General features: G+C 61.3%; 2 protein-coding genes across 6 annotated transcripts; one reads left to right on the plus strand and one right to left on the minus strand.

Moving 5' to 3' along the window:
• Positions 1-122: 122 nt before the first annotated feature.
• MMS19 (MMS19 homolog, cytosolic iron-sulfur assembly component) lies at positions 123-15,853 on the minus strand. Of its 5 annotated transcripts, none has more exons than XM_032994605.2 (31): positions 15,681-15,853; positions 11,713-11,761; positions 10,830-10,930; positions 9,148-9,233; positions 8,657-8,731; positions 8,056-8,125; positions 7,730-7,858; positions 7,461-7,522; positions 7,118-7,204; positions 6,734-6,808; positions 6,381-6,458; positions 5,952-6,090; positions 5,451-5,605; positions 5,177-5,255; positions 4,796-4,921; positions 4,385-4,466; positions 3,923-4,020; positions 3,408-3,548; positions 3,028-3,183; positions 2,700-2,799; positions 2,431-2,533; positions 2,260-2,334; positions 1,999-2,125; positions 1,815-1,915; positions 1,686-1,742; positions 1,375-1,561; positions 1,178-1,260; positions 920-1,084; positions 789-848; positions 573-673; positions 123-494 (listed from the first exon to the last, which is right to left on the minus strand). In XM_032994605.2, exons 1-31 carry the CDS (start codon positions 15,781-15,783, stop codon positions 467-469), a joined length of 3,078 nt encoding a protein of 1,025 aa, XP_032850496.2. In that variant the 5' UTR covers positions 15,784-15,853; the 3' UTR covers positions 123-466. The 5 variants fall into 5 exon arrangements, with proteins under 5 accessions (XP_032850496.2, XP_032850503.2, XP_042640680.1 ...); XM_032994612.2 differs by lacking the exon at positions 15,681-15,853 and adding an exon at positions 13,810-13,829; XM_042784746.1 differs by lacking the exon at positions 7,730-7,858.
• A 187-nt stretch (positions 15,854-16,040) lies between these two features.
• Positions 16,041-21,175, plus strand: UBTD1 (ubiquitin domain containing 1). Its single transcript, XM_032995306.2, has 3 exons — positions 16,041-16,258; positions 19,914-20,141; positions 20,376-21,175. The coding sequence occupies exons 1-3, from the start codon at positions 16,192-16,194 to the stop codon at positions 20,759-20,761; spliced, it is 681 nt and encodes a 226-aa protein (XP_032851197.2). The 5' UTR covers positions 16,041-16,191; the 3' UTR covers positions 20,762-21,175.
• The last annotated feature ends 847 nt before the right edge of the window (positions 21,176-22,022 follow it).

Raw genomic sequence — 22,022 nt, forward strand, 5'->3', positions numbered from 1 at the left:
GCCCACACTTCCCCAGTGTCAAAAGAAGAGTAAGGGCCTGTAACCAGCAGCACCTTGAGCTACTCACCCTCTGGAGGGGCACTGGGGTCCCAGCCTGAGCTGTACAGAGACCCCCTACAGCATTACCAAAACAAGATAGATTTATTTCTCTGGCGCATGGGTTGCCACACACTGTACACGTGTGCCCTGCGCCCTCTCCACTCCCAGGGCAAGGCTGTCTGTCACTGTCCCTGGCTGCAGCAGAGGCTGGGCAAGCCACCAGCGGCACAGCTCCTTCCCCCCAGGGGGTGCCGGGAAGAGGGGTGGCGGTGCCGGGAAGGTGCCGCAGTGAGGGGTGCTGTCTGCCAGCCCCCACCCTCGGGGCAGCACTGGGCTCCGAGGGTCCGTGGCGGCGGTTGGATGGCTTGGCGGGTTAGCAGGGGCCCGGTCAGATTGTCGGTCAGCACAGGGAGGGGGCGCAGGGCACTCACCTGCCCGGGCTCCCCAGCAGGAACCTGTGGGGACGGAAGTGGTGCCATCAGCCACGTCCCCAGCACGCCGGCACCCCAGCAGCTCCAGCCACATGCACTCACCATTCCCCCCGCGCTGCCACCGCCTCCTTCCGCACCAGCCTCTTCTTGTCATCCAAAGGCTTGGCCAGTGCCCGGATAACTCGGGCCTTGTACGGGAGCAGCTGTAGGACAGAAAGGGCTCTTGGTGAGAGAGCTGGGTGCTGGCTGCCCCCCAGGAGGAGGTTGGGCTCCCCCTTGCCCCTCCATGCAGGAGCAGGCAGCTGCAGGAGCACTTACCGCTGTTGTGGGCAGGCTGGTAAGCGCGTGGGCGCAGCGCAGGGCAGCAATGCGGACAGCCTGGAACAGACAGGGGTGAGGGCAGCCCGAGGCGCAGGGGCGGAGGAGAGGGAAGGAGGGGGCGCACGCACCATGGTGGGGCTGGAGGTGAGGCTGAGGAACTTGGTGACCAGTGTGTCGACGTGCAGGCTCATGATCTGGGGAGCTTCGAGCAGCAGCGGCTGGAGGCAGCTCAGCGTGGAGAGCTGCACCACACGGTCCGAGCAGGACAAGGCCTCAAGCAGGAGGGGAAGCAGCTGCGGGTGGGGAGGGTGTGGGAGACATGAGTAATTCCCGGCCACGTGCTCTGCACTGCCCCAATCCCCGCCAGCGCCACGGCCGGCTCTCACCGTGGGCAGCTCCGTCACCAGCACAGGCTTGGGGAGGTGGTTGAGCACATGGGACAGGCCCTTCAGGTAATTGGCCTTCACATCTGTGGAGAGCGGAGATGGTTACAGGCAGCCAGGGGAAGGGGGGGGATGCTGGCTGAGGTCCACAGGGTAAGGGGTCAGAGGGTGGCGAGGCCGGGCTGGGGGTGGCCACTGACCGGGGCCAGCCCCGTGGAAGCCCTGCACCAGCTTGGGGACGTTGTCGGTGAAGAAGCGCTGGCGGAACATGATGCGCACGTCGGCGTGGCAGCCCTTGTGCAGCACGTCCGGGGACTCGGCCATCAGCAGGGAGAAGCCGTCAGCTGCGGCGGGGCCCAGCTCCGCGTCGCCGAGCAGGCCCAGCAGCTGCAGGGGAGAGAGCCCTGAGACGGGGTGTCCTGCCGCGGGGCGGGGGGGTTCCAGCTGGCCACGGTGGGGGGGGGGAGCGGGCAGGCCCCCCCGGGCATCACCCAGCCCCACTGGCGCCTACCTTGTCAGTCAGGTGGGAGCTCAGGGGGTGGTAGCGCAGCACCAGGGCTTTGGTCACCTGTGGAGGCAGAGCAGAGTCAGCGCCAGGCCACCCCCCCACCCCGGCTCCTGCATCCACAGCCAGGCTTACCCAGAGCAGCAGAGCAAGCGCCTGGGTTCGGCGGGGCCCCTCCGCGAGGCCGGGCTCCATCCTGTTCACTGCAAGCTGCAGGATCTCATCCAGCTGCTGCCCTGGGGACACGGAAGGGACAGGCTGAGCCATTCCCCTGCCAGCAGTGTGCAAGGACCCACGGTGTCCTGCCCAGCCCCCTTACCCGCCGGGTGCTTGTTCACCAGCCCTGCAAAGCACTTGGCAGCTGTGGTGGCCGTGAAGGGGCAGTTGCAGGAGCAGCTCAGCGCCAGCAGCTCCCGGAGCAGCCGTTCCTGCTGAGGAATTGCCACCTGGAAGAGACACGGAGCGTGTTACAGCCCAGGGCTGCAGCTGCTCCCTTCCTCGGCCCGTGGAACTTGCTGCAGACCCAGGCAGGAGGGCGCTCAGCCAGGGCTCCTCTCCACCCTGCTCCCCTCCAACTCACATCTCGGGGCAAGGAGCAGACGAAGGCCATGAGGAGGGTGACCAGGCGCCTCTGTGCCTCCAAGCACTCCCCATCCTGCAGGGAAAGAAAAGCACCCATGTCATCACGGTCCTTGCTGCCAACCTGTGCAGGCATCCTCCTTCCCGGACCCTGTTCTAGCACCCAACACACCTCGAAGGGCTGGAAGGAGCAGGGAAAACTGTTCTGGGGCAGGAAGGAGACCTCTCCGTCCAGGAAGAGGGGTACCACATGAGACACACTCTGGGCAGCCAGCCTAGGAGAAAGGAGACATTGCAATGTGCTGCTCTGGGACAGTCAAAGAGCTCCTGGGTACCTTCCCAGGAGGCACAGGGTGCCCCTGAACAGAGAGCAGCAGGGGGGACGCAGCCAGCCCCCTCCCCACGATGGAGTGCCCAGCGTCCCACCCCAGCATCACTCACTCAGGGCTCAGGTGAGTGGTGGCAGCGCTGATGACGGGGACCATGGCAGCCAGCACCTCTTCCTCCAGCAGCGCCTTGCCCAGCAGCGGGTGGGTGCTCTCTGCAGGCAGCGGGAGAACAGGGACGTGCTGGGCCCCGCTGCCCGGAGGGAGGAGGCTGGCCACCCCCTGACTCACGCCGGCCCCGAGGCAGGGCTGCTCGGCCTCTGGCAGGGGCCCGCAGTGCCCGCGGTTGCCGGAGGGCGGCAGCAGCAGCAGCACTGGCTGCAGGCTCAGGAACCCCAGGGAGCTGCCTGCTCTCCCCTCTCCCGCTCCAGCCCCGCACCTACCTTGCATAGCAGCCTGCACGGCCATGGCCAGCAGGCAGGGCACCACTGTCTGGTGGTAGTACCAGCAGCCCTCCGCGTCCTGCTGGCACTGCAGGGCCACGCGGTGCAGGCTCTGGTAGACAGACACCATGTCCTGGGCACTCCCGGCCTCGCTCCCTGCAGGGCAGAGTCACTGTCACATTAAACAGCCGCAGCACCCGCCCCCCTGATCTGCTCCAGGATCCCGGGGGCGATGCAGCCCTCCCTACTCCCCCTCCACCTGCAGGATTCACAGCCCAGCCCTGGGCTCCTCACACCACTGCCATCCCCACTCTCTCCCAGCCATCCCCAGCAACAGAGGCTGCTCCTGCCCAGACACTGCCTGCCATGGGCTGCGTTACCTCTCTGCACCTTCCGGAGATGCTGCAGCAGGACAGGGACAGTCTCCCTCACGATGCTGGTGTGGGTGGACACGGCTGCCAGGGCCTGCAGGCACCGCTGCCGCAGGGAGCAGCGGTCATGGGAGCTCTCCTCTTCCCGCTCTGAAGAGGAAAGACACCTCAGAGGGGTGCCGGGGTGACCCCAGGCCCCCTCACCCAAGGGCATATCAGGGCCAGGACCCTGCCAGGGCGGATGGGGTGAAGTAGCGCAGCAGAACTAGCCCATGCCAGGCCCAAGGCACTCTGCCTGCTCTGTGGCCCACAAGGCTGATCCTGGCTGCACAGGCCAGTTGCGAGCAGCAGGCACAGCCTTCCCTGTGCCAGCACCACAGTGCCTGGGCTGGGAATCCCCCCGAGGAGAACCACTGACCTATGCCATATGGCACAGCCCTGTTTCCTGGTTGGAGCTGAAAGGGGAGACAGGCTTCACCGCAAAAAATCAGACATTGCTCCCTTCCCAAGGCTGCGAGCCCTACCTGACTGCAGCTCCTCTTCAAGCCTGGGTACCATGCGTCCAGAGAAAACCTTTGGGTAGATGGGGGCCAGAGATCCAGCTGCCTCCATTGCTGCTTCGCTGCCAGAGGGGAAAAGAGTAGGAGGGGTGGGTGATGTCAGCACTGCAAACCCGGGGCTGCTTGTACACCAGCTGCACACATCGGGGCCACAAGGTGCTTCCAGAAACCCATTCCTCAGCAATCTGCCTTTTTCACCCTACTGGCAGGCAGAGCAGAGTCTCCTACTTTTGACAGGCCCACACTTTCTAATTTCCAGCCCATAAATCTCCTGATTTATCCCTTTGCTCTTACACCCACATGGCCTTTCAGTTCAAACAGTTCCTGTGCCTTCTCCCAGACTATGGCCCCTCTCTGCAGCAAAGCCAGGCTTTGTTCCTCTACCCAGAGCGTGGGTGACTGCAGCGGTGCCAGCCCACCCCTCACCTGCTCTGGGAATCCTCCTCACAGAGAGCAAGACGGATGAGGTGATCCACAGCCAGCTCCAGGTCAAAGGGAGATAGGAAGCCTGGAACAAAAGCCGTAGAGGAGTCCTGCCCTTGGCGAAAGGCAAAGATGCTGGTGTTCTGCCCAGCATCCTTCCCCCTCGTCCAGGCTAGCAGCAACACAGCAGCATGCCGAATGCCAGAGATACAAGGTATCCAGCATAGGCAAGAGAAAGACCAAGTGTTCCTGGAGCTCATGGCCTGCATAGAAAATGCTGCCACTGCTCCTGTGGCAGCATCTGCTTGCCTACAGGCAGCAGGCAAGGACATCCCAGCACCCACGTTGCACTAGTGTCTCCCAGAACAGGGTGACACGTCCCCTCTGCCTCCCCAAGGGAAACAAGGCACCAACCTTGCAGGGAGCCCAGGACAGTCAGTGCCCTGATCCCGACCAGCTGCAGCTGCACACTGGGATCTGTCAGTGCCGAGTACACAACCGAGCAAACCGGGGCTCGCAGCGACAGCAGAGCGCTCTCATCTGGAGAGAGAGGCACAGAGTCACTGTCTGCGCCTGGCTGTCACCACAGCCACCACCATGGCACCGGACAGACCCTTTCCAGGGCCCTGCCGGTTGACACCCAACCACGCAGGGTCCCTGGGACATGGCAGCAGGTCACACATGCAGCCACCAAGATCGGTGAGCTTTCCTTCTCTGTCAGCACAGGGGAAGGTGAGGTCAGAACCAGCAGCCCCCTGGGACTTGGGTGCCTCCAGAGGGACCAGCCAGCCTCACCCTCTTCCACATGTCCCCACTTCTGCTGCAACTCCAGGAAGCCCAGCAGCATTTCCAGGATTGTCCTCCTCTGGCTGCTCTGCAGGGACACAAAGGCGTAACCCGGATCACCGTCACCGCCGGGACAACAGCGGCCAGAGGGTGCCCACAGGGTCCCCACGCACAGCCAGGGAAGGACACCCATTTTGACACCCTGCTCCCATCAAGCCCTGCAGAGCCAGCGGGTGCACTTGGCCCCGCTGTCTGTGATGGCAGAGCCCAGGGTGCCCCTCACCTGTGGGTGCTTGGTGTACTGCTCCAGCAGCAGGGGCAGGACGCTGTGGGTGACGCGGTGGTAGGAGCGGAGGGAGGCACCCGCTGCTGCCTGCAGGAGTTTGGCACTTGGCCACACCAGCTTCATGTCAGGCTCGCACAGATGGTGCCTGCAATCTGAGATAGGCTGGGCGTCAGCTGCACCAGCAAAGCTCCTCTGCCTTGCGTGCGGGAATGCAGCTGATATCCGGGCTGGGACGTGCTGCCGGGGCGCAGCCCTGAGCTGCAGCACAGCCTTGGATGCCCCAATCCCAGCAGAGAGGGAAGCAACTCAATCCAATAGGCATTTCCTACTGTGCTCCCTTCTCCTCCCTTACTGCAGCCAATTACCTTGCAGAAGCCAACAGTGGCTGTGAGGGCAAGAAAACAAAGAGGCTTCAAAGAGAACAGGAGGGCAGATCTCTAGCTAGGAGCACACTTGCAGGCCTGGCTGCTCAGGGAAGGGTAGGTCTCTGCTAGCTACCTTGCAGGATGCTGCTGAGGAAGGAATCCAGCAGATCCTCAGTGTCAGAGCTGAGCACAGAGCGGGAGAGGCAGGCAGAGAGGGCGTGCAGTGCGGCCAGGCACTCCGCCTCGACCTTCTCACTCGCTGTCTGGAACACCTGCAGGAGAGGGCGTAGGATGAACTAAGCTCTGTGCTGACCCCAACCGCAGGCTTCACAATCCCAACAGGGGCTGAAGGGCTCACGCTTCCCCCTTGTTTCCCACGTGCTTTGAACACAGAGTGTGGCACATCCAAGCCTCAGGGACATGCTGATAGGGCTGGCCTGTCCCCCCATTTTTCAGCTGGGGCTGTTGGGACATATGGGACCTGCCTGGTCTGGCTGTGAACTCCTGCTCAGCAGGAGCCCAACTGTGGAGGAGCATTTGTTAGGGGCCCTGCAGAACTCACCTCCCTGCGCAGGGATGACCAGAGGCTGGGGAGGAATTCCTGCAGCTCCTTCTGCCCATAGATGGCACAGCAGGCAGTCTGCAAGAGGGAGCCAGGAGATAGCATCAGAGAAGCCAGTACCGAGAGGACACAGAGCAAGGACACTGTCCATCCAGGCAGGCTCATGCTGAACTGCATGAACCACTCAAGGGAGAGAAAAAGAGGAAAGAGTGATGCAGGCCAAACTAGGACCCTGGAACGCATGGCTCTGCAAGGGAGAGTCTCTGGCTGGCAGGGAGAAGGGCTCAGAGGTGGCTGGCTGCTGCTGCCACAGGCCAGCTGTGGGCTGAAAGGAGCAGGGGATCCCTCCTTACCAGAGTCTGCAGGGAGTCAAGCTTGGCACTTTGCAGGTCTGAGTCCATCTTCTCAATGAGTAGAGGGAGCAGGAACTGCAGAGAGAGGCACTCAGACTCAGACCACCCTTTGCACCACCTCGTCCATGGCCTTGCAGGGCTGCAAGCTCAGCCTCTGCCAGGAGAGCAGAGGAGGAAGGATACATGCAACCCTTCCTAGGGTGTCAGCATCAGCACTCTCCTCCCCATGCCCAGCCCCAGCAGGAGACAGGGTTGCCCTAGTGCAGGCTCCTGGTCCCAGTTGTTCCCTTCCCATGGAGCCAGAGTGGGAGCTGCAGCACTGTGAAATGCAGCCTGTGCTCAGGGAACAGTGAGGTACTCAAGAACCCCATGGGAGCTTCCTACCTCAGCAAATTGGGGTGTGGAGGCCAGTACAGCCCGGAGGCTCAGGATCAGGTCTTCTCTCTGGATGCCATGAGGGTCATTGGGGGGCTGGAAGGGAAGCAGAGAGAGCAGGTCACTGTCCAGGGAACCTCCCAACCCAGTCATCAGCCACGGCTGCATCACCTCATCTCCAGCAAGATCACAGTGATGCCAGTCACTGCAGCCAGACTGGCACCAGCCTGTCAGCTCGCAGCTAAACGCTGTCCGGCCAAGACTCTTGCCCACCCTCCCCTCCCATCCTGACATGACCCCCCTGAGAAAACACCAGAGGGAATAGGCTGCGGCACAGGGCAGACTCACTCACTGGAGTAAAATCAATGGGGAAGTAACAGGATGTCACTTCAAACAGCTCCTCCACAAAGGGACCTGCAAGGAAAGGACAGAGGACATGAGCAGAGATGCTGGGCAAAACAGGCACAGTAACTATGCCTAGCATCCCTGACAGGCTGGCTCTGCAGCTCCTAAAGCATGTCAGGGACAACCCCATCCACAGTCAGACCCAAGGGCCATTGCTTCAACAGCTCAAAGTGACATGTCCCCTGGTCAGGCTCTGCCCAGCAGGCACAGGCTCACCCAAGGTGTAGTTCTTGGCAATGAGATCACGCACGATCTGGAAGGCCACCAGCAGGTTGCGGGGATCCTTCTCCCCATCCATCACCTGGATGAAGCCAAAGGTGAAGTCGGCACCCAGGCCCTTCAGCTCTGCAGAAAGAAGGAGAGTAAGCAGATGCAGGACACCAGACCTCACCAACAGGGTATGAAATCAGCCCGGTTTTCCCAGCCCTGCAACCCTTCCAGCTCTCCCCAGGCAGAGAAACAGAGCCTTCAGAAAAAGGCAAAAGCAAGACATTCTCCCAGTCTGGGCAACCCCAGATCGGTTCTGGTATCTGCCCCCTCACCTTCCTCCCTGGTGCCCATGAAGTTGGTGATGATGCTATAGACTGTGTGGCTGTCCAGCTGCAGCAGAGACTGGAGGGAGGAGCAGAGCAATCAAAACAAGCTTCCACACATGGCAGCATTGCTACCCAGCACCCAAGGGCAATGCGTGCCCTTAAGAGGGCAGGACCCTCTGGCACGCAGATCCCATTTACCACATGCAAAGTGTGCACACGCCTATGCAATGGCACCTGAACATGACTGTGTCCATCACTGCATGAATGAACCATCACAGTCACACCAGGGCCACGCATCTGCCCAAGGCCCTACCAGCATAAGCAATCTTACATTGGAGAAGAACTGGGTGCTGAGGGCACTTAAACACAGCCTGGAGAACAGAGCAAAGGAAATAACTGCCCCAGGGTGGAGATATGAGAGGACAAGGGCCAAACAGGCTGCTGTCTGCCTTGTGCTCTGCAGTGAGACACGCTGTCCCTGAGCTCTGCAGGAGTGCTGCACTGCGCCAATGGATGTGCTACACTGCACTGACACTGAACGTGCTCACTCCTCAGGGCAGGCTATCCTCAGACACCCAGGGAGAGGATGGGAAAGCACATTGCTCACCTGCACATGTACCTCCTGGAAGATGGCTTTGAGCACGGACACCGCTAGCCCTGGGCTCAACACCTCACACATGCTCTGGGGACAGAAAAAGAGAAGCAAGAATAGAAAACCATGATGGCAGCCATATAACAGAGCTGCTGCTTCTGTACAGCAGCCACCTGTAGGTGGTGGGATGCCAGGGAGAGCTCACCACCCGCCCTGGACAGGACAGGACAAGATGCCTATCACTTGTGCTGCTCCCCAGAGTGGCTGGGGAATCCTTGCCCCAATACCAGCATGGGGCAGGAAATCAAGACAGTCTCCTCTCCTGTGTTCCTCTGCAAAGGGCACAGCAGGAGCACGGAGGAGACAGGGTAATGACATCAGGCAGGAGCTGATAGCCATGCTGGGCCCTGCTCAACATGGTGCTCCAACCTCAACCCAAGTGCTGCATCACCCCAGCACCACTGTGGAGCACATCCCGGCGCTGTGGGCTGGGGGCACGAGCTCACCAGCGCTCGGAGTCCCTGGAGCACTGAGGGGATCACAAGGTGATGATCTTGCAGCCGGTTCTCATAGAACAGGACCAGATGCAGCACTGTCAGAAACAGACACCAACGTGTGTTAGTCCCAGGAAACACGGCTGGCCGGTGCCTGCCTCAGCTCTGCCAAAACCAGCTGCCAGATGAAGTGCAAGCACATCTCACGCTGGTGAACAGGACCAACTGCCACTGTTGGGTGCACCCACCTGGCCCCAACGCCTTCGCCCTCCCCCCATCAGCGACCCACGTCTGACCGCAGCGGGGCAGCACCCACCTCTGGCTGCTGCAGAGGTGCTGGAGCTACCCGAAAGGCATCTGCCCTGGCCTGTCCAGACACGTGGGTGCAGACACCAGCAGGAAAGCAGCAGACGCCTGCTCAGCAGAGGCTGGAGGATGTCGTGGGGTGGGGCGCAGGGCTGGAGCAGGAGCTCCGGCCTCCCCGCGCTTGGCTCCACAACACGTTCCCGGCCCCTGAGTCACAGCCACGGGCGCCTGCACACCCCAGCCCTGGGGAGTGGCAGCAGGAAGCAGACTGGAAGAGCCAGCTAGGAGCATCCTGTGCCCACAGCTGCTGCAGAAACTCACCCCCCCAGGAGGCAGCCTGACGCAGCGCTTGAGAAATGAACTGCGTCAGGAGGGACACAAAGGGAGACGGGGCCAGCTGGGGGTGTCACAGCAGCCACCCCCACCCCACCAGGGAGCTGGCTCGGCCCACCCTCCTCCAGAGCTCCTGGTAACTTGGCTCTATCCCAGCTCTCAGCTGCCCGGACTGCCAGGCATCTCCACTGAACCTCCCCACCTCCAGCTGCCCCTCTGAAGCACCCCAGTCCCTGTCACAGTCACGACACCTGACTCCAGCTACACCAGTAGCTAGTCTGTGTATATTCTCTCTGCACAGCTGTTCTCAGCCCTGCCCGGCACCAGTCTGAGACTTATAGAGAGACAAATGCCAAGGACTAAGCACCTTCTGCTACCATCCTTCCCTTCCTCCACCTCACTTACTAGCTGGGCACCCTGCCTTGCCAGTCTGCTGGCACAGGTTCAGCCACCCACCAGCAAGGCCCCCAGTCCAAGTCAAAGTTTGGCAGCACTTACTGGCTTCCTCCACTGCCAGCCAGTTGCTATGGGGCATTTAACACAACCAAACCTCCTTGCCTTCACAAACGGGGGCATCTTCCTCTCCCCACTCTAGTCCTCCACTCCACTCTCATCCTTACGCTGATATCCCCTCTTCTCCAGGCCCCAGGGTTCCCCCAGAGTTAACTTGGGCAGGCCGTAGGGCTGCAGCATGACTCGCTTTGTGAGCCATGGTTTTCCTGTGCTGAATCACCACCCAAGGATTTTGACATGCAGATGTGTCCCACGTGGCGCTAAGCACACCTGGGTGTGCAACACCCACACACTGCCAGGGGCATCAGCTGCAGCCCAGGGCTTTGCTGTGTTCAGGGAGTGACCAGAATAGTGTGAGGTTGGCAAAAAGGCTGCAGCACAAGGCCCCGTGCCCTCCTTGGAGTTTGAGTCTTGAGATATATGTAGAAAGTTGTCACGGTGCTACAACAATTGCTTTGCCAACTGCAGAAGAGACACTTGAGCGGCACAGGCTGTGCCCCTAAACTGCCAGCAGCCATTCAAGGGCCCAGAGCAGCACTCACCTTCCTTCTCCTGGAGCAGGGGGTAACACTGGAGCAGGACTTCTGACAGCAGCTGGATGCCTCGCCCTCGTGTCCGAGGATCTGTGTTCTCCAGGCAAGACCTAGCCCAAGTGAGAAGAAAGCCCAAGATGCCTGTTGTGAGCAGGGACACCCAAGCAGGAAGCACATCCTGAGCAGACACATTATAAAAATGAAGAGGTGCAACTCTGGGCAGGGGGGTGGTGGCCCAGTCTTGCCTGACTTGCTGTCAGGGTGGGAGCAGACTTCTCTTCCCCTGACTGTGCTGAACACACACACCTGGCCCCAGAGCCACACAGCAATAAATTCAACTTCTCAAGTCAGACCAAAGAAATTCCTCTTGCATCAAGCTCTGTATTTGAAACTCAGGCTCCCGAGATCACAAGGGCCGAAAAAGGACAAAGCCTCTTACAATGAGGCAAACACAGCCCCCAGCTTGGGAGAAACGAGCTTCCCCGAGACCCAGGTCATGACAGCTCAGAGGCAGAAGCAAAAGCTGAGTGTCAGCCAACTTGTGACATGGTAATGTGCAGCTGTGTGCTCGGGCATCTCCTGCTGGGGACAGTCCCAACTGCTAAGCGCCCTGCACCTCACTGCCTGCCACATCTCTCCTCAGTCCTGGGAGAGCACCAAGAGCTGTTTCTGCCCTGCTCTTTCCCAAACAGCTCCCAAGGCAAAGCACCACTCAGGCCCTGTGCTGTAAGCTGACAACTTCCTTGCAGGCCTGTGTGCTGTGGTGCATCTACCACCGCAGAAGCTATCTCGTCCTGATCGAGTATGCTTTTCTTTCTCGCCATCCCTCCATACAGGAACATCCTCTGCAAGGCACTTATGTGATGTATAACATGTATAAGGGTTTTCTTACCCCAAGGCTTCCACAAGCTGCAGCACAGTCCAGCTTCCATCTTTCACCCCTGGAGAAAGGAGGTAAAGAGAGTGAACCAAAAAGACTCCTAGACCATCAGTCAGGCACAGCACTGGAGATGGAGGCTGGGGAGGGCCCCGGCACCACAGCGGAAAAAGCTGGCCGGTTGCCGGCACCTCAGCACCAAAGGAGCCATGTGCACTCAGTTGGTGGAGCTGCCTTCAGCCCTGCCTACAAACACATCTGGGATTGAGAGCTGCCTCAACTGGATCAGAGCTGAGGGCAGGCAGCAAGGGATGAACTTGCCCTGCACTTTGACTCTGCCCCCTCACTGCAGTCTGGCTACATTGATCACCAAAAGAAGCAGCTTCACTGTATTCCACTTTGCTGAGACGCCAAAAACCACTTCTCTAATGTAAGCAGTCCAGGAGGATGTAGAGGGTAGCTTCCAGGTGCTTCCTAAGGGAGAACTGGCTGAGCAAAGAGCCAAGACACTAGTAATCACCCAGCTTCTCACCTTGGCTCCACCACCTTCACGCTATGCTGAGCAAGACCTGCACAAACTCCCTCCAAGATGGAGCGCAGGGAGAAAGGCAGCTTTGTGGTCAGAGGAAGACAAAGCATTGGGACACCTGGAGTCTATTTCCAGCCCTGACTCAGACACCTCGCCAAGTTGCCTCACTCACCTCCTGCCTCGCTATTCTTGCAACTCAACTGGGGGAAGAGTCACTCTTCAGGAGGCTTTGGTAAGGACCTGCTGCATCCTACAAGAGCTGTGGCAGAAGGGCAGGTTCTTCACTCCTGCCACCCACCACCACCATCACACCTTCCCAGTAGGAAAGCTCTGTGCATGCCCTGTGGTCAGACATGGGGTGGGAGGCAAGGGACTGCCTTACCTTCAGACTCCTAACCTGTAGCTCAGGTGGAAAGAGACATTGCTGGGAAACAAGCAGCACCCCTCACTCTCTACCTGGACAAAACAGCTTTCCTCTACCAAAAAAAGCACCTTCCAGTCACCAAGACTCACTGTCTTTGCCCAGGAGCACTTCTGGACACTCTGGAAGGCCCCAGTCATCCCTCTGCTCTGCTGAAGTCTCGCCTACATGACTGACAGGGCACCCACCCCTCTGAAGCCTAAAGGTTTCATTCGGGGCTTTCCCAGGCCGTGTCTCAGCTAGTGTCTCCTGCTGTTGCAAGCATTTACCGTCTCTTTCTAAGCAGTTAATTCCAGTATTAATTCATGCTGTTCATCAGAGACCGGTCTCTGGGGACGGGAGAAGGGATGACAGTTTTCTGACAGCAGGCAGCTCTGACTCCAGAGGCAGAGCTTCCAATCCTGCTCGGCACAGCGGGGAGAGGGAGCCTGGGCTGAGGGACAGAACACATAAAGGGAGCTGTGAGGAAGAAGAGCGGCCCAGCAGGTTGCAGAGCTGACAGGCACAGACTGAACAGGGGGTGCCTTGAGTAACAGCCGTAAGGTGCTGGCAAAATTTCTTGCAGAAGAACAACAGTGCAACAGCAAGTGGGTGCTGTGCATCAGCACAAAGCAGAGCGGGCTGCCAGGAGAGCTCGTACGGCCCTTTCACACCCAGCATCCCAACATCCCGCTCTGCAAGCTCATGAAAAGCCCTCATGCCTCTGAATCACTGTGGAGAAGGTTTGAGACGAACAGTGTCTTTGCAGCCAAGCACTCTGCCTCTCTGCATTATCAGAGACCAAAAGTAGCACCTACACAAAGCTGCTGGTTTCCTAATCAACAGGAAAAAGCTGAAGTGTAATGATCAAACCACAACTGGCTACTGAACCTCCCTGTGGTTAGCAGCCCCTTCGCTTGGCTACAGCAAGAGAATTCACTCTGTTCTCAGGGACCCGGGGGTGTGACCAGTTTCACCTCAAACAGAGTGACCATGCCAGCCCTGACAGCGTGACCTGCAAGTGCTGCCTCCTGCCCACAAGCAGAGCCGCACCAGCCACAGCTTAAGCGCAAGCACAGCTATAATTGGACCTGCCTCATCAGCATGGCAGGCACAGTGGTGAGCCCATGAAACTTCTGCCTCCACATCTGGCAGCAGCAAGTTCCCAAGGTTAATTACGCACCTTGAATCCCAGCACTCCCTTTACCAGGAGGGGCTGCCTTCCTATTCTGGTGTTCTTGTAGTCCAAGAGGCTAAACAGAGCAAGCCATTTACCTGTTGTTGCATTATTACTCAGAAACAATCTGCTCCCTGCTCCCTTTCCTGACAACTCTTCCCCTCTTTCACACAGTGTCCTTCTAAACATTAATCACTTCTGCAGGCTTTCCATTATTCTCTCCCCAAACATGAGCACAGCATTCACAGGGAGCGTGTGATGAATTTCTGTAACAGCAGCACCCTTCTCTCCCCATCTTTTAATCAAAACTAATTCAGCCTCCTTTTGCCACCCACTGACCCGTGCAGCCTGAGCTGCCTGTGACACTGAGGCCTTTCTTCCACTTGCCAAGTTACACCCAATTTAGTACTCAGCAATAAATGGGAGAAGCTCAACATGTTTCTTCCAACAATTCCACAATGGCCACAAGGTTAGAAAAAACCTCCCCTTTCATTCAAGGATACGTGATGCAATTTAATACTTTCTGATATGTGATTCTATACGAGGTCAGAGGGGCCAAAGGACACTTGCCAGCTCCCTCGCTTGTCAAGGTAGGTTTGTCACAAGCGCCATATGGCTGACGAGAGCCGGGGGGGCGCAGGGGCAGCTCTTCTCTTTGTACATCTTCAAAGAGACAAAGCTTTCTCCGGGCACTTCTGTAACATGACCATAGATGACGGTTGTAAGGTTATCTTTCCCCCCATCTATCCCAAATATGTCAGAGGCTTTGTGCAACTCTTTTGCAACATCTTGAATGTCACAGTTTAGTGAATTCCTCCAAATTCCCTTGCAAGCTCTTCACTCTGTGTTACACTGACCACCCAGTTACCTTCCCATTTTGCTGGCTCATCTAATCACCAAGATATCATGGATCAGTTCACAATCCATCAGGCTTGAGAGAGGTCTATAAGCAACCCCTGTGTAATGTAACCTAGTCCTTCTGTGCTCTCTCAACTCCTTTCCAAAACACAGTGAAGTCACTGCCTAGAAACACAAACATGCCGCCTGATCCTTAGAAAGCCATGTTCCTGAAGCTGCAAATTCCCTAATGTAACAAAGTCACCAAATTGCTGCTCCAAGCAGAAAGACAAATTACCCAAGGAAACCAAATGCCTCAAGCCTGCCGGGAAGGGAGGAGAAACCACAGCGAGGGCAGTCAGAGCCTGAGCCTCACCTGTCATCTCCCGCAGCATCTCAGCAAGGCCAGGAGCTCCCTTCCCACTGGTGCCTTCCCTGCCACCCAGCCACGGCCACCCCCTGCTCAGCCATGCCCAGTACCATCCACAGCTGCTCCCACTGCACCCCAAACCTCCAGCGCTGGGGCCTGCAACCTCATGCTCCCGTCGGCTCGGATATGCCACACCATCTCCTCCACCCCGCAGCTCCATTCCCTGTTTCAGGCCACCCGTAGACCCAAAACCTTCAATCCCGCCCCGTGCCACCCAAAACCTTGATCCGCCCCACAGACCCCACAGCTCTACCTTCGCCCCAGCTCCCAACTGCCCCGCATCTACCCACACCCACCTCCGCCGAGCCCAGCTGCTGCCCCACACCCACCCCGCAGCCCCTAATCCTCACCCCACCTCCCAAGGCCCAGCTCGCACCTGCGGGCCCCCCCCGCGCCCTGCCCCACAGCCACGCTCTGCCTCACGCCCCCATGCCCTGTCCCATTCTGCACCCTAAGCCCAGCCCCACATCCCCACGCTCGCCCTCAAAGCCCATCCCCACGTTCCCCTCCCACCCTCCCCTCAGGCGTACCCACGCCCGCCCCAGGCCCGGCCCGGCCCGGCCCCGCCGCCGCGCCCACGCCACGCCCCGCCGCCGCGCCCGCCCGGTACCTGTCGCCACCTCCGCGGCGCGGCCGTCCTGCTGGCCGGCCACGAAGTCCTGGACGGAGGCGACGAGCGCCTCAACCGCAGCCCCGGCCCCGGCCGCCGCCATGACACCCCTCGCCCCGGGCAGCGGCCGCCGGCCCTCCCGCCGTGCGCATGCGCAGGGCCCGCGCGCCGCGGGCGGAAGCGGGCGCCCACCCCCCCACCCGTAGGGAGGGGGCTGGGCGGGGCGGGCGCGGTACGGCGGGGCGGAGGGGCCAAACGCGCTGCGGGAGCGGGCGCGCCCACGTGGGCGGTGCCGGTGCCGGTGCCGGTGCCGGTGCCGGTGCGGGCGGTCACATGCGCACCTGGGGGGGGCGGGGCGTGGCGCGGCGCGGCGAGGGGTGTCTCCGGCGGTGGGGCGGCCCCGGCGCTCAGAGCCGGGCGGCGCGGCTGCACGGCGCCGGGCCCCGCGGTCGGGCGGCAGCGCGGAGTCGGCCCGGCCCCATGCCGAGCGCCGCCGCCGTTGAGCCCCGCCATGGGCGGCTGCGTGGGGCGGCAGCGGCGGGAGCGGCCCGCCGCCGGGAATCCCCGCAAGCGAGCAGGTGAGCGGGGCCGGGTCTGTCCCGCCCGGGCATCTCGGGCACCCCGGGGGTCCGGTGTGCCTCTGGGGGCGGTGGGCGCGGGGAGAGCGTGGGCACCGGAGAGGCGCAGTCCGTGGGTGCGGGGGCGTGGGGCTGTTCCGTGCACGCCCGGGGAGGCACCGGGGATTCCGGCCCGGGGAGGTTTGCAGGGTCGGGGGCTGGGGTGCGCGACCCTGCCGGTTCCCGGCTCCTCCCGGGGAGGTGCGGGGTGTCGGGTGCTCGGGGTTTGGGCTCGACAGTGTTCCTCGGAGCTCCGCGTCCTGCAGACCGCTGGGTGCTTGCCCGGGGTCAGTGCTGCCCATACACCGGGCTGCTGCTGATGGGCACAAGCCCGGTCCCGCTCCCCCGGGGTGTCGGGAGGTGCCGGGGTCCCGTCCGCGGGGCGGGCAGGGAGCGGCTGCGCCGGTCCGGAGAGCAGCAGTAGTGCGGGGCTGAGGCGGAGGGGGGTGTTGGTGCAGCCCCGCCGCTCACCGGAGTTACCGGCAGCCGGATACCGTGAGGCACCTCCCCAGGATGCTGTCCCGGAGGCCACGGGGATGGGCACAGCTACCTGCCGGTGGAGGGAACGTGGGCCGACCGGGTGAATCACTCCTGCCTTCCCCTCACCCGCCTCCCCGGCCGGTGCAATCGCAGCCGGTAATTACCGTGTTTATGGCACAGCGGTGGTAGGCGGCGGGAGAGGAGGAGCAGGAAGCGTGTGCCCGGGGATGGGGCACCCCGGCCCTCACCCGCAGCCAGGGTGCAGGAAGGAGGGAGGTTTTCCCGTGGGATGGTGCCTGCCACTCTGGCAACGCATGCGGGGTGCCGTGGCTGCCGGATCCAGCTGTGCCTGCTGCCCAGCTCTGCTGGCTTGGGTTAGGGTGATGGTTCCCCACAGAGCTGGCAGCCCTAGGGCTGCAGACCCCCACTGCGGCATGTTCTGGCCCCCAGGGGTGCAGGTGACTTGCAGGTGAGTCCTGGGGTCCCCAGCTGACTGAGTGTGGGGCCGTTGTGTCATAACTCGGGGCTGCTGTGGCTGGGGGGTTGGATCCCAACATTTGGATCTGTGTGCTCCCCCTCCTGTGACAGGCAACTGCTGGCTCCAGTGCTTGTGTCTCCATCACCACTACTCACTCCCTGCCAGTCTCTCTTGGGATGGGTCACTGTCATCTCCTTGTGCCCCTGGCAGTTGCTGCTGCTTTCTTGCAGTGTGTCCCTTCCTGGGGAAGCAGGACCATCCCTGGTGCTGGGGTGTCCAGGCTGGCTCCTGCCCTCACTTGTGTGGTGCCACCAGCCCATGAGAGCCGTTTGGCAGGTGGTAGAGGATGAAGCAAGGCTGCAGCCCTGGCCCAGCAGGTCCCAGCACGTGAGGGGAGGGGTGCTCTACCTGCCCGCCTCTACTGTCCTTGCTAATGAGCCCTCCTGCCCTGTCTGGGGCTTGCTGCGACCCCCTGCAGAGGGGTCCTGCCAGGGCTCCCCACAGCAGGTGACAGCATTGTCCCCGGGGTGGCCAGCTTGCCACAGCAGGAGAAACAGGGGATGCTGGTGGCATGCAGCATCCCGAGCCTGCCTGGTCCAGGAGGAGACCAGCGGGCACTGCTGGAAGCAGTGTCACATATCGTATTCTGGCTGGCATCTACTCCAGGGCCAAGCTGACCACCAGGACCCACCAGCTGGGACTGCCTGAGGCTCCAGCTGGGCAGGGAGGGAGCCCCAAGGCAGGGGAGCCTCTGGGGTACAGCCTCCTGCCTGGGGGTCCTCACACCGTGGTGAGGGGCTGAGCCGCAGGCAGGATGCTGCCAGCACAGGGCAGGAGGCAGGCAGGCTGCTGACCAGATCCTGTTGGCTTGAGTCCGGACACAGTGAGAGGCCAGACCTGTCCGGTGGTGCTGCCATGAAGAGTTGCACAAGGGGCCAGGAATAGAGCAGCAGGAGGTGATTAGAGGCTGCGGGGCCCAGCTGGGCGGCAGCAATAAATAGATGAGGCTTAAGCCCTTGCCTACCTGGGCAAGGCTGCCGGGCATGCCTCCCCGCATGGGGCAGCTGCAACCTGTCCTTGCTCCCTGCCTCAGCCAGGCCCTGCGGCTCCAGTCCTGCTGCATCCCCTGGGCCAGCCTCTTCCCTTTGCCACGAGCAGAGCCGGGGGCATGATGTTGGCCAAGAGTCCTGCCACGCGTGACGTTCCCAGCAGTGTGGAGTCATGGTCCCAGCCGTGTCCTTCAGGCTGGCCACGGCTGCTGCTCCAGTGCCCTCCTGGGGCAGGTGCCGCCTCTGACCTTACTGTGTCCTGCAGTGCTGCAAATCCCTCTTGCCCAGCACCGTGACTGCTGAATCGGCAGTGCTGGCTGCAGCCGGCTGCCCTCGCTCCTCCAGGGATGCGGGCAGGATGCTGCCTGTCGGGGATGCTCAGCACCCAGCCGTGGGGCATCTGAGCTCCTGTGCCCCATGGGCACCCTTGGGGTGGGGTGGGTGCCACAAGTTGCATCCAGCTTCGGGCTGGGTGCTTGCTGGGAAAGTGGATGCTGTGCTGGCTCCAGTGGTCTTGGACAGAGTGGGACAGGGATGGTACAAAAAGTATGTAGAGCCTTGTGTCACTTGCCCAGGAAAAGCTGCCTGGGGAACGTGGCTCAGCCCGCAGCTGGCGGTGGTGGCTGTCCCCAGCGGCTGAGGTGTGTGGCATTGCTTTGCCTGGCAAAGCAATGTGTGGGCACAGGCATCCTTCCTGCCCGGCTGGGGCTCCACATCCCCCCTGTCCCATCCCCACAAAAAAGGTGCCAGCTGGCCGCCCCAGGGAAAGGGGTGGCAGGAAGGAGCTGTTGTCACTCATTGTCCCCAGCTCAGCTGGGAGTGACAACAGCTCCTTCCTGCCCCATGCTTCCTGCCCAGCCGCGGGGCCGACAGGATGGGCCTGTTCCCACAGGGCTGCAGCCTGGTGTAGGGAGAGCCGGAGGGTGTGGGATTGGCATGGTGGTGGCCCGGACCCCTGGTCGGTGCTGGCTGCTACGGGTCCCTGGGGACATGGCTGGGGGGCTGTTTCATGTTGATCCAGCTCAGTTTGGCCCATTGCTGGGACTGCTGTGGGCTGGCAGCCCCCCAGGCTGGCAATTGCACACACACACACACACACCCTGCCTCCATGCCCTGGAGGCTGTGTGCCTTCTGTCTTGCCCACAGGCTGGTCGCTCCCATCCCAGGGTGGGCAGACAGGATGGTGAAATCCTGTACACCACCACCGCCCCCGCCGCCCCTGCCAGGGCTGCAGCTCAGTCCCCGTAATCCCCTTCCCACTCCGACTCACCAGCTTATTTCCTGGCTAATTCCCCAAGCTATAAATATTGCTCTGCCTCAAAGGGCCCTGAAGCCCAGCAACTACCCTGCAGGGCAGGGGATGGTCCCCCTAGCATACCTCCTGGGGGCAAATTATGTCACTTGTTGGGGCAGCTGCTGTGGGACCTTGGGCTGGGCTGACTTTAGCTGAGTTCCCCCTGGCTCTGCTGGGGACTGTCCTCTGCTGGGCAGGGCAGTCCCTCGGACACCACTGTGCATGGTGTGAGGGGTCCCCAGGAACCTGTGATGGAGGTAGGGGCTCAGGGCTCAAGAGGGACCCCCATCCCTTGACTGAGCATCCCCCCTCCAGGCCGCAATGAGCCCCTAAAGAAGGAGCGTCCCAAGTGGAAGAGCGACTACCCCATGACGGATGGGCAGCTGCGCAGCAAGCGGGACGAGTTTTGGGACACAGCACCTGCCTTTGAGGGCCGCAAGGAGATCTGGGATGCCCTGAAGGCAGCCGCCTATGCTGTGGAGGCCAATGACCACAGCCTGGCTCAGGCCATCCTAGATGGAGCCAGCATCACCCTGCCCCATGGTGAGAGATGGCACAGGGGGTGCGGGTGGGGTGGGGTGGGTGCTGTGTGACCTATACCTGGGCACATGGGGGTCCTAGGTTGGAGAGGAGAGGGGTTTCCAGCTGCCACCGATGCAGCTCAGCCTAGCCAAGGGGAACAAGGCAGGCTCTGCCTCACTGCCTGGGGTGTCCCTGTCTCAGTTTGGGTGGTCCATGGGGATGCCCACCCACAGCATCTCACCCTGCCGTCCTCAGGGTCCTTGACAGAGTGCTACGATGAGCTGGGCAACCGGTACCAGCTGCCCGTCTACTGCCTGGCACCTCCTGTCAACCTGATCCTGGAGCGGAGTGAGGAGGAGGCAGCGGAGCCGGCTGAGCCCCTGCCCAACGCCCGGCAGGAGTTCGCCCTCAAGGTGCGGCTCTCCACCGGCAAGGACCTGCGGCTCAATGCCAGCATGGGCGACACCATTGGGCAGCTGAAGAAGCAGCTGCAGGCACAGGAGGGCATCGACCTGGCCTGGCAGCGCTGGTTTTTCTCAGGCAAGCTGCTCACTGACCGCACGCGGCTTCAGGAGACCAAGATCCAGAAGGATTTTGTCGTGCAAGTGATCATCAACCAGCCTTTGCCGTCCAGGAACTGACCACCCCTCCCCTGCACTGGTTGCGGGGAGAGGGCAGGGGGCTGGGGGGCAGCAGCACCTCTGGGGATGCACTGGCCTGTGTCCCAGCCCTGCTGGAGCAGGGGCAGCTCCTGCTCTGTCCCCCAAGCTGACCCCCGCCTGGGTGACCCCCCCGTGGGGCTGTGCCATTACAGTGGCCCCTCTCAGCTGGGTACATGGGCACACGCTGCATTTGCTGCAGGAGGTTCAAGACCAAATGTCTCCAGGGCAGTCGGCACGGCCGGGGCCCCGCTGCCAGGCTGTGCCGGCGGGGAGAGGCCGTGACCTGCTGGGCTCTGGCTCCCCTTGGCCAAGAGGCCCCAGGGTGCTGGGCTGGGTGGAGATGTCTCCCCTCTGTACATAGTCTGTATTTATCAATAAAGCCTTTTCATCCTTTCTCTGTCCCTGGGGGAGGCTGTCACCCACAGCCACGGGAGGTCCCTCTGCCTGTCCTACATCTGCTCCCATGTTGGGATGGACACAGGGTGGCCAGGGAGAGCCTAGGTGCCCCAACTCTGATTCCCAGTGCCACCCTCACCCTGTCCCACCAGCCCCAGCTCTTTGCCTGCCTGGACCCTTTTGCAGAGCTGCTGCCATCGTCCCACTGCTATCCAGGCTGCTTGCTGGCATGGAGTCAGAGCCTCCTTTTTCTGGTGTTCCCTTCTGGAGGCTTCAGCCTGTGCCTGTCCTGGGACCAGGTGGGACAGTCACCAGAGGGGAATGGTCCCGGGGCCGCCATCACCTGTCCTAGTGAAAATGGCACCTTTCTCCAGTTGGAGGCTGTGGCACCCATGGGACAGGGCACCCAAGGGTGTCCCTGGGAAATGTACAGGGGGGGTGATAGTTATGTGTCCCCATCTGTCCTTCTTCCAGGTCCTGTGCCGAGGGCTGGTGCCCAGTGTATTAACTGTCCCGGCACAGGGCAGCGTTGGCCTCATCTTACAAAGCGGGAGAGCAAAGCCCAGGGGGGCTGAATAATGTCCCCACTGCCAGGAATAGCTGTCGGCTCTGCCCAGCAGCCCCACGTGAGGCTGGTCCCACTGCCAGGCTGCCTGTGCATGGTGGGGGAGGCCAGGCATCCACTGGGACCCTGGCAGGGTTTCTTGGGATGCTCCACACCTGAGGTCATCCTCCAAAGCGGTGCAGAGGGGCCGTGGCTGCTGGCATCACGTGCTGCCTGTTACTGGCTGAGAGGTTTGAGGGGGGGGGGGGCCATCACCTCCCTTTGGGGTGGGCAGCAACA

This window comes from Tyto alba, unplaced genomic scaffold (genome assembly GCF_018691265.1).
Source record: "Tyto alba isolate M040663 unplaced genomic scaffold, T.alba_DEE_v4.0 Super-Scaffold_1, whole genome shotgun sequence".
In the NCBI taxonomy this organism is placed as follows: Eukaryota; Metazoa; Chordata; class Aves; order Strigiformes; family Tytonidae; genus Tyto; species Tyto alba.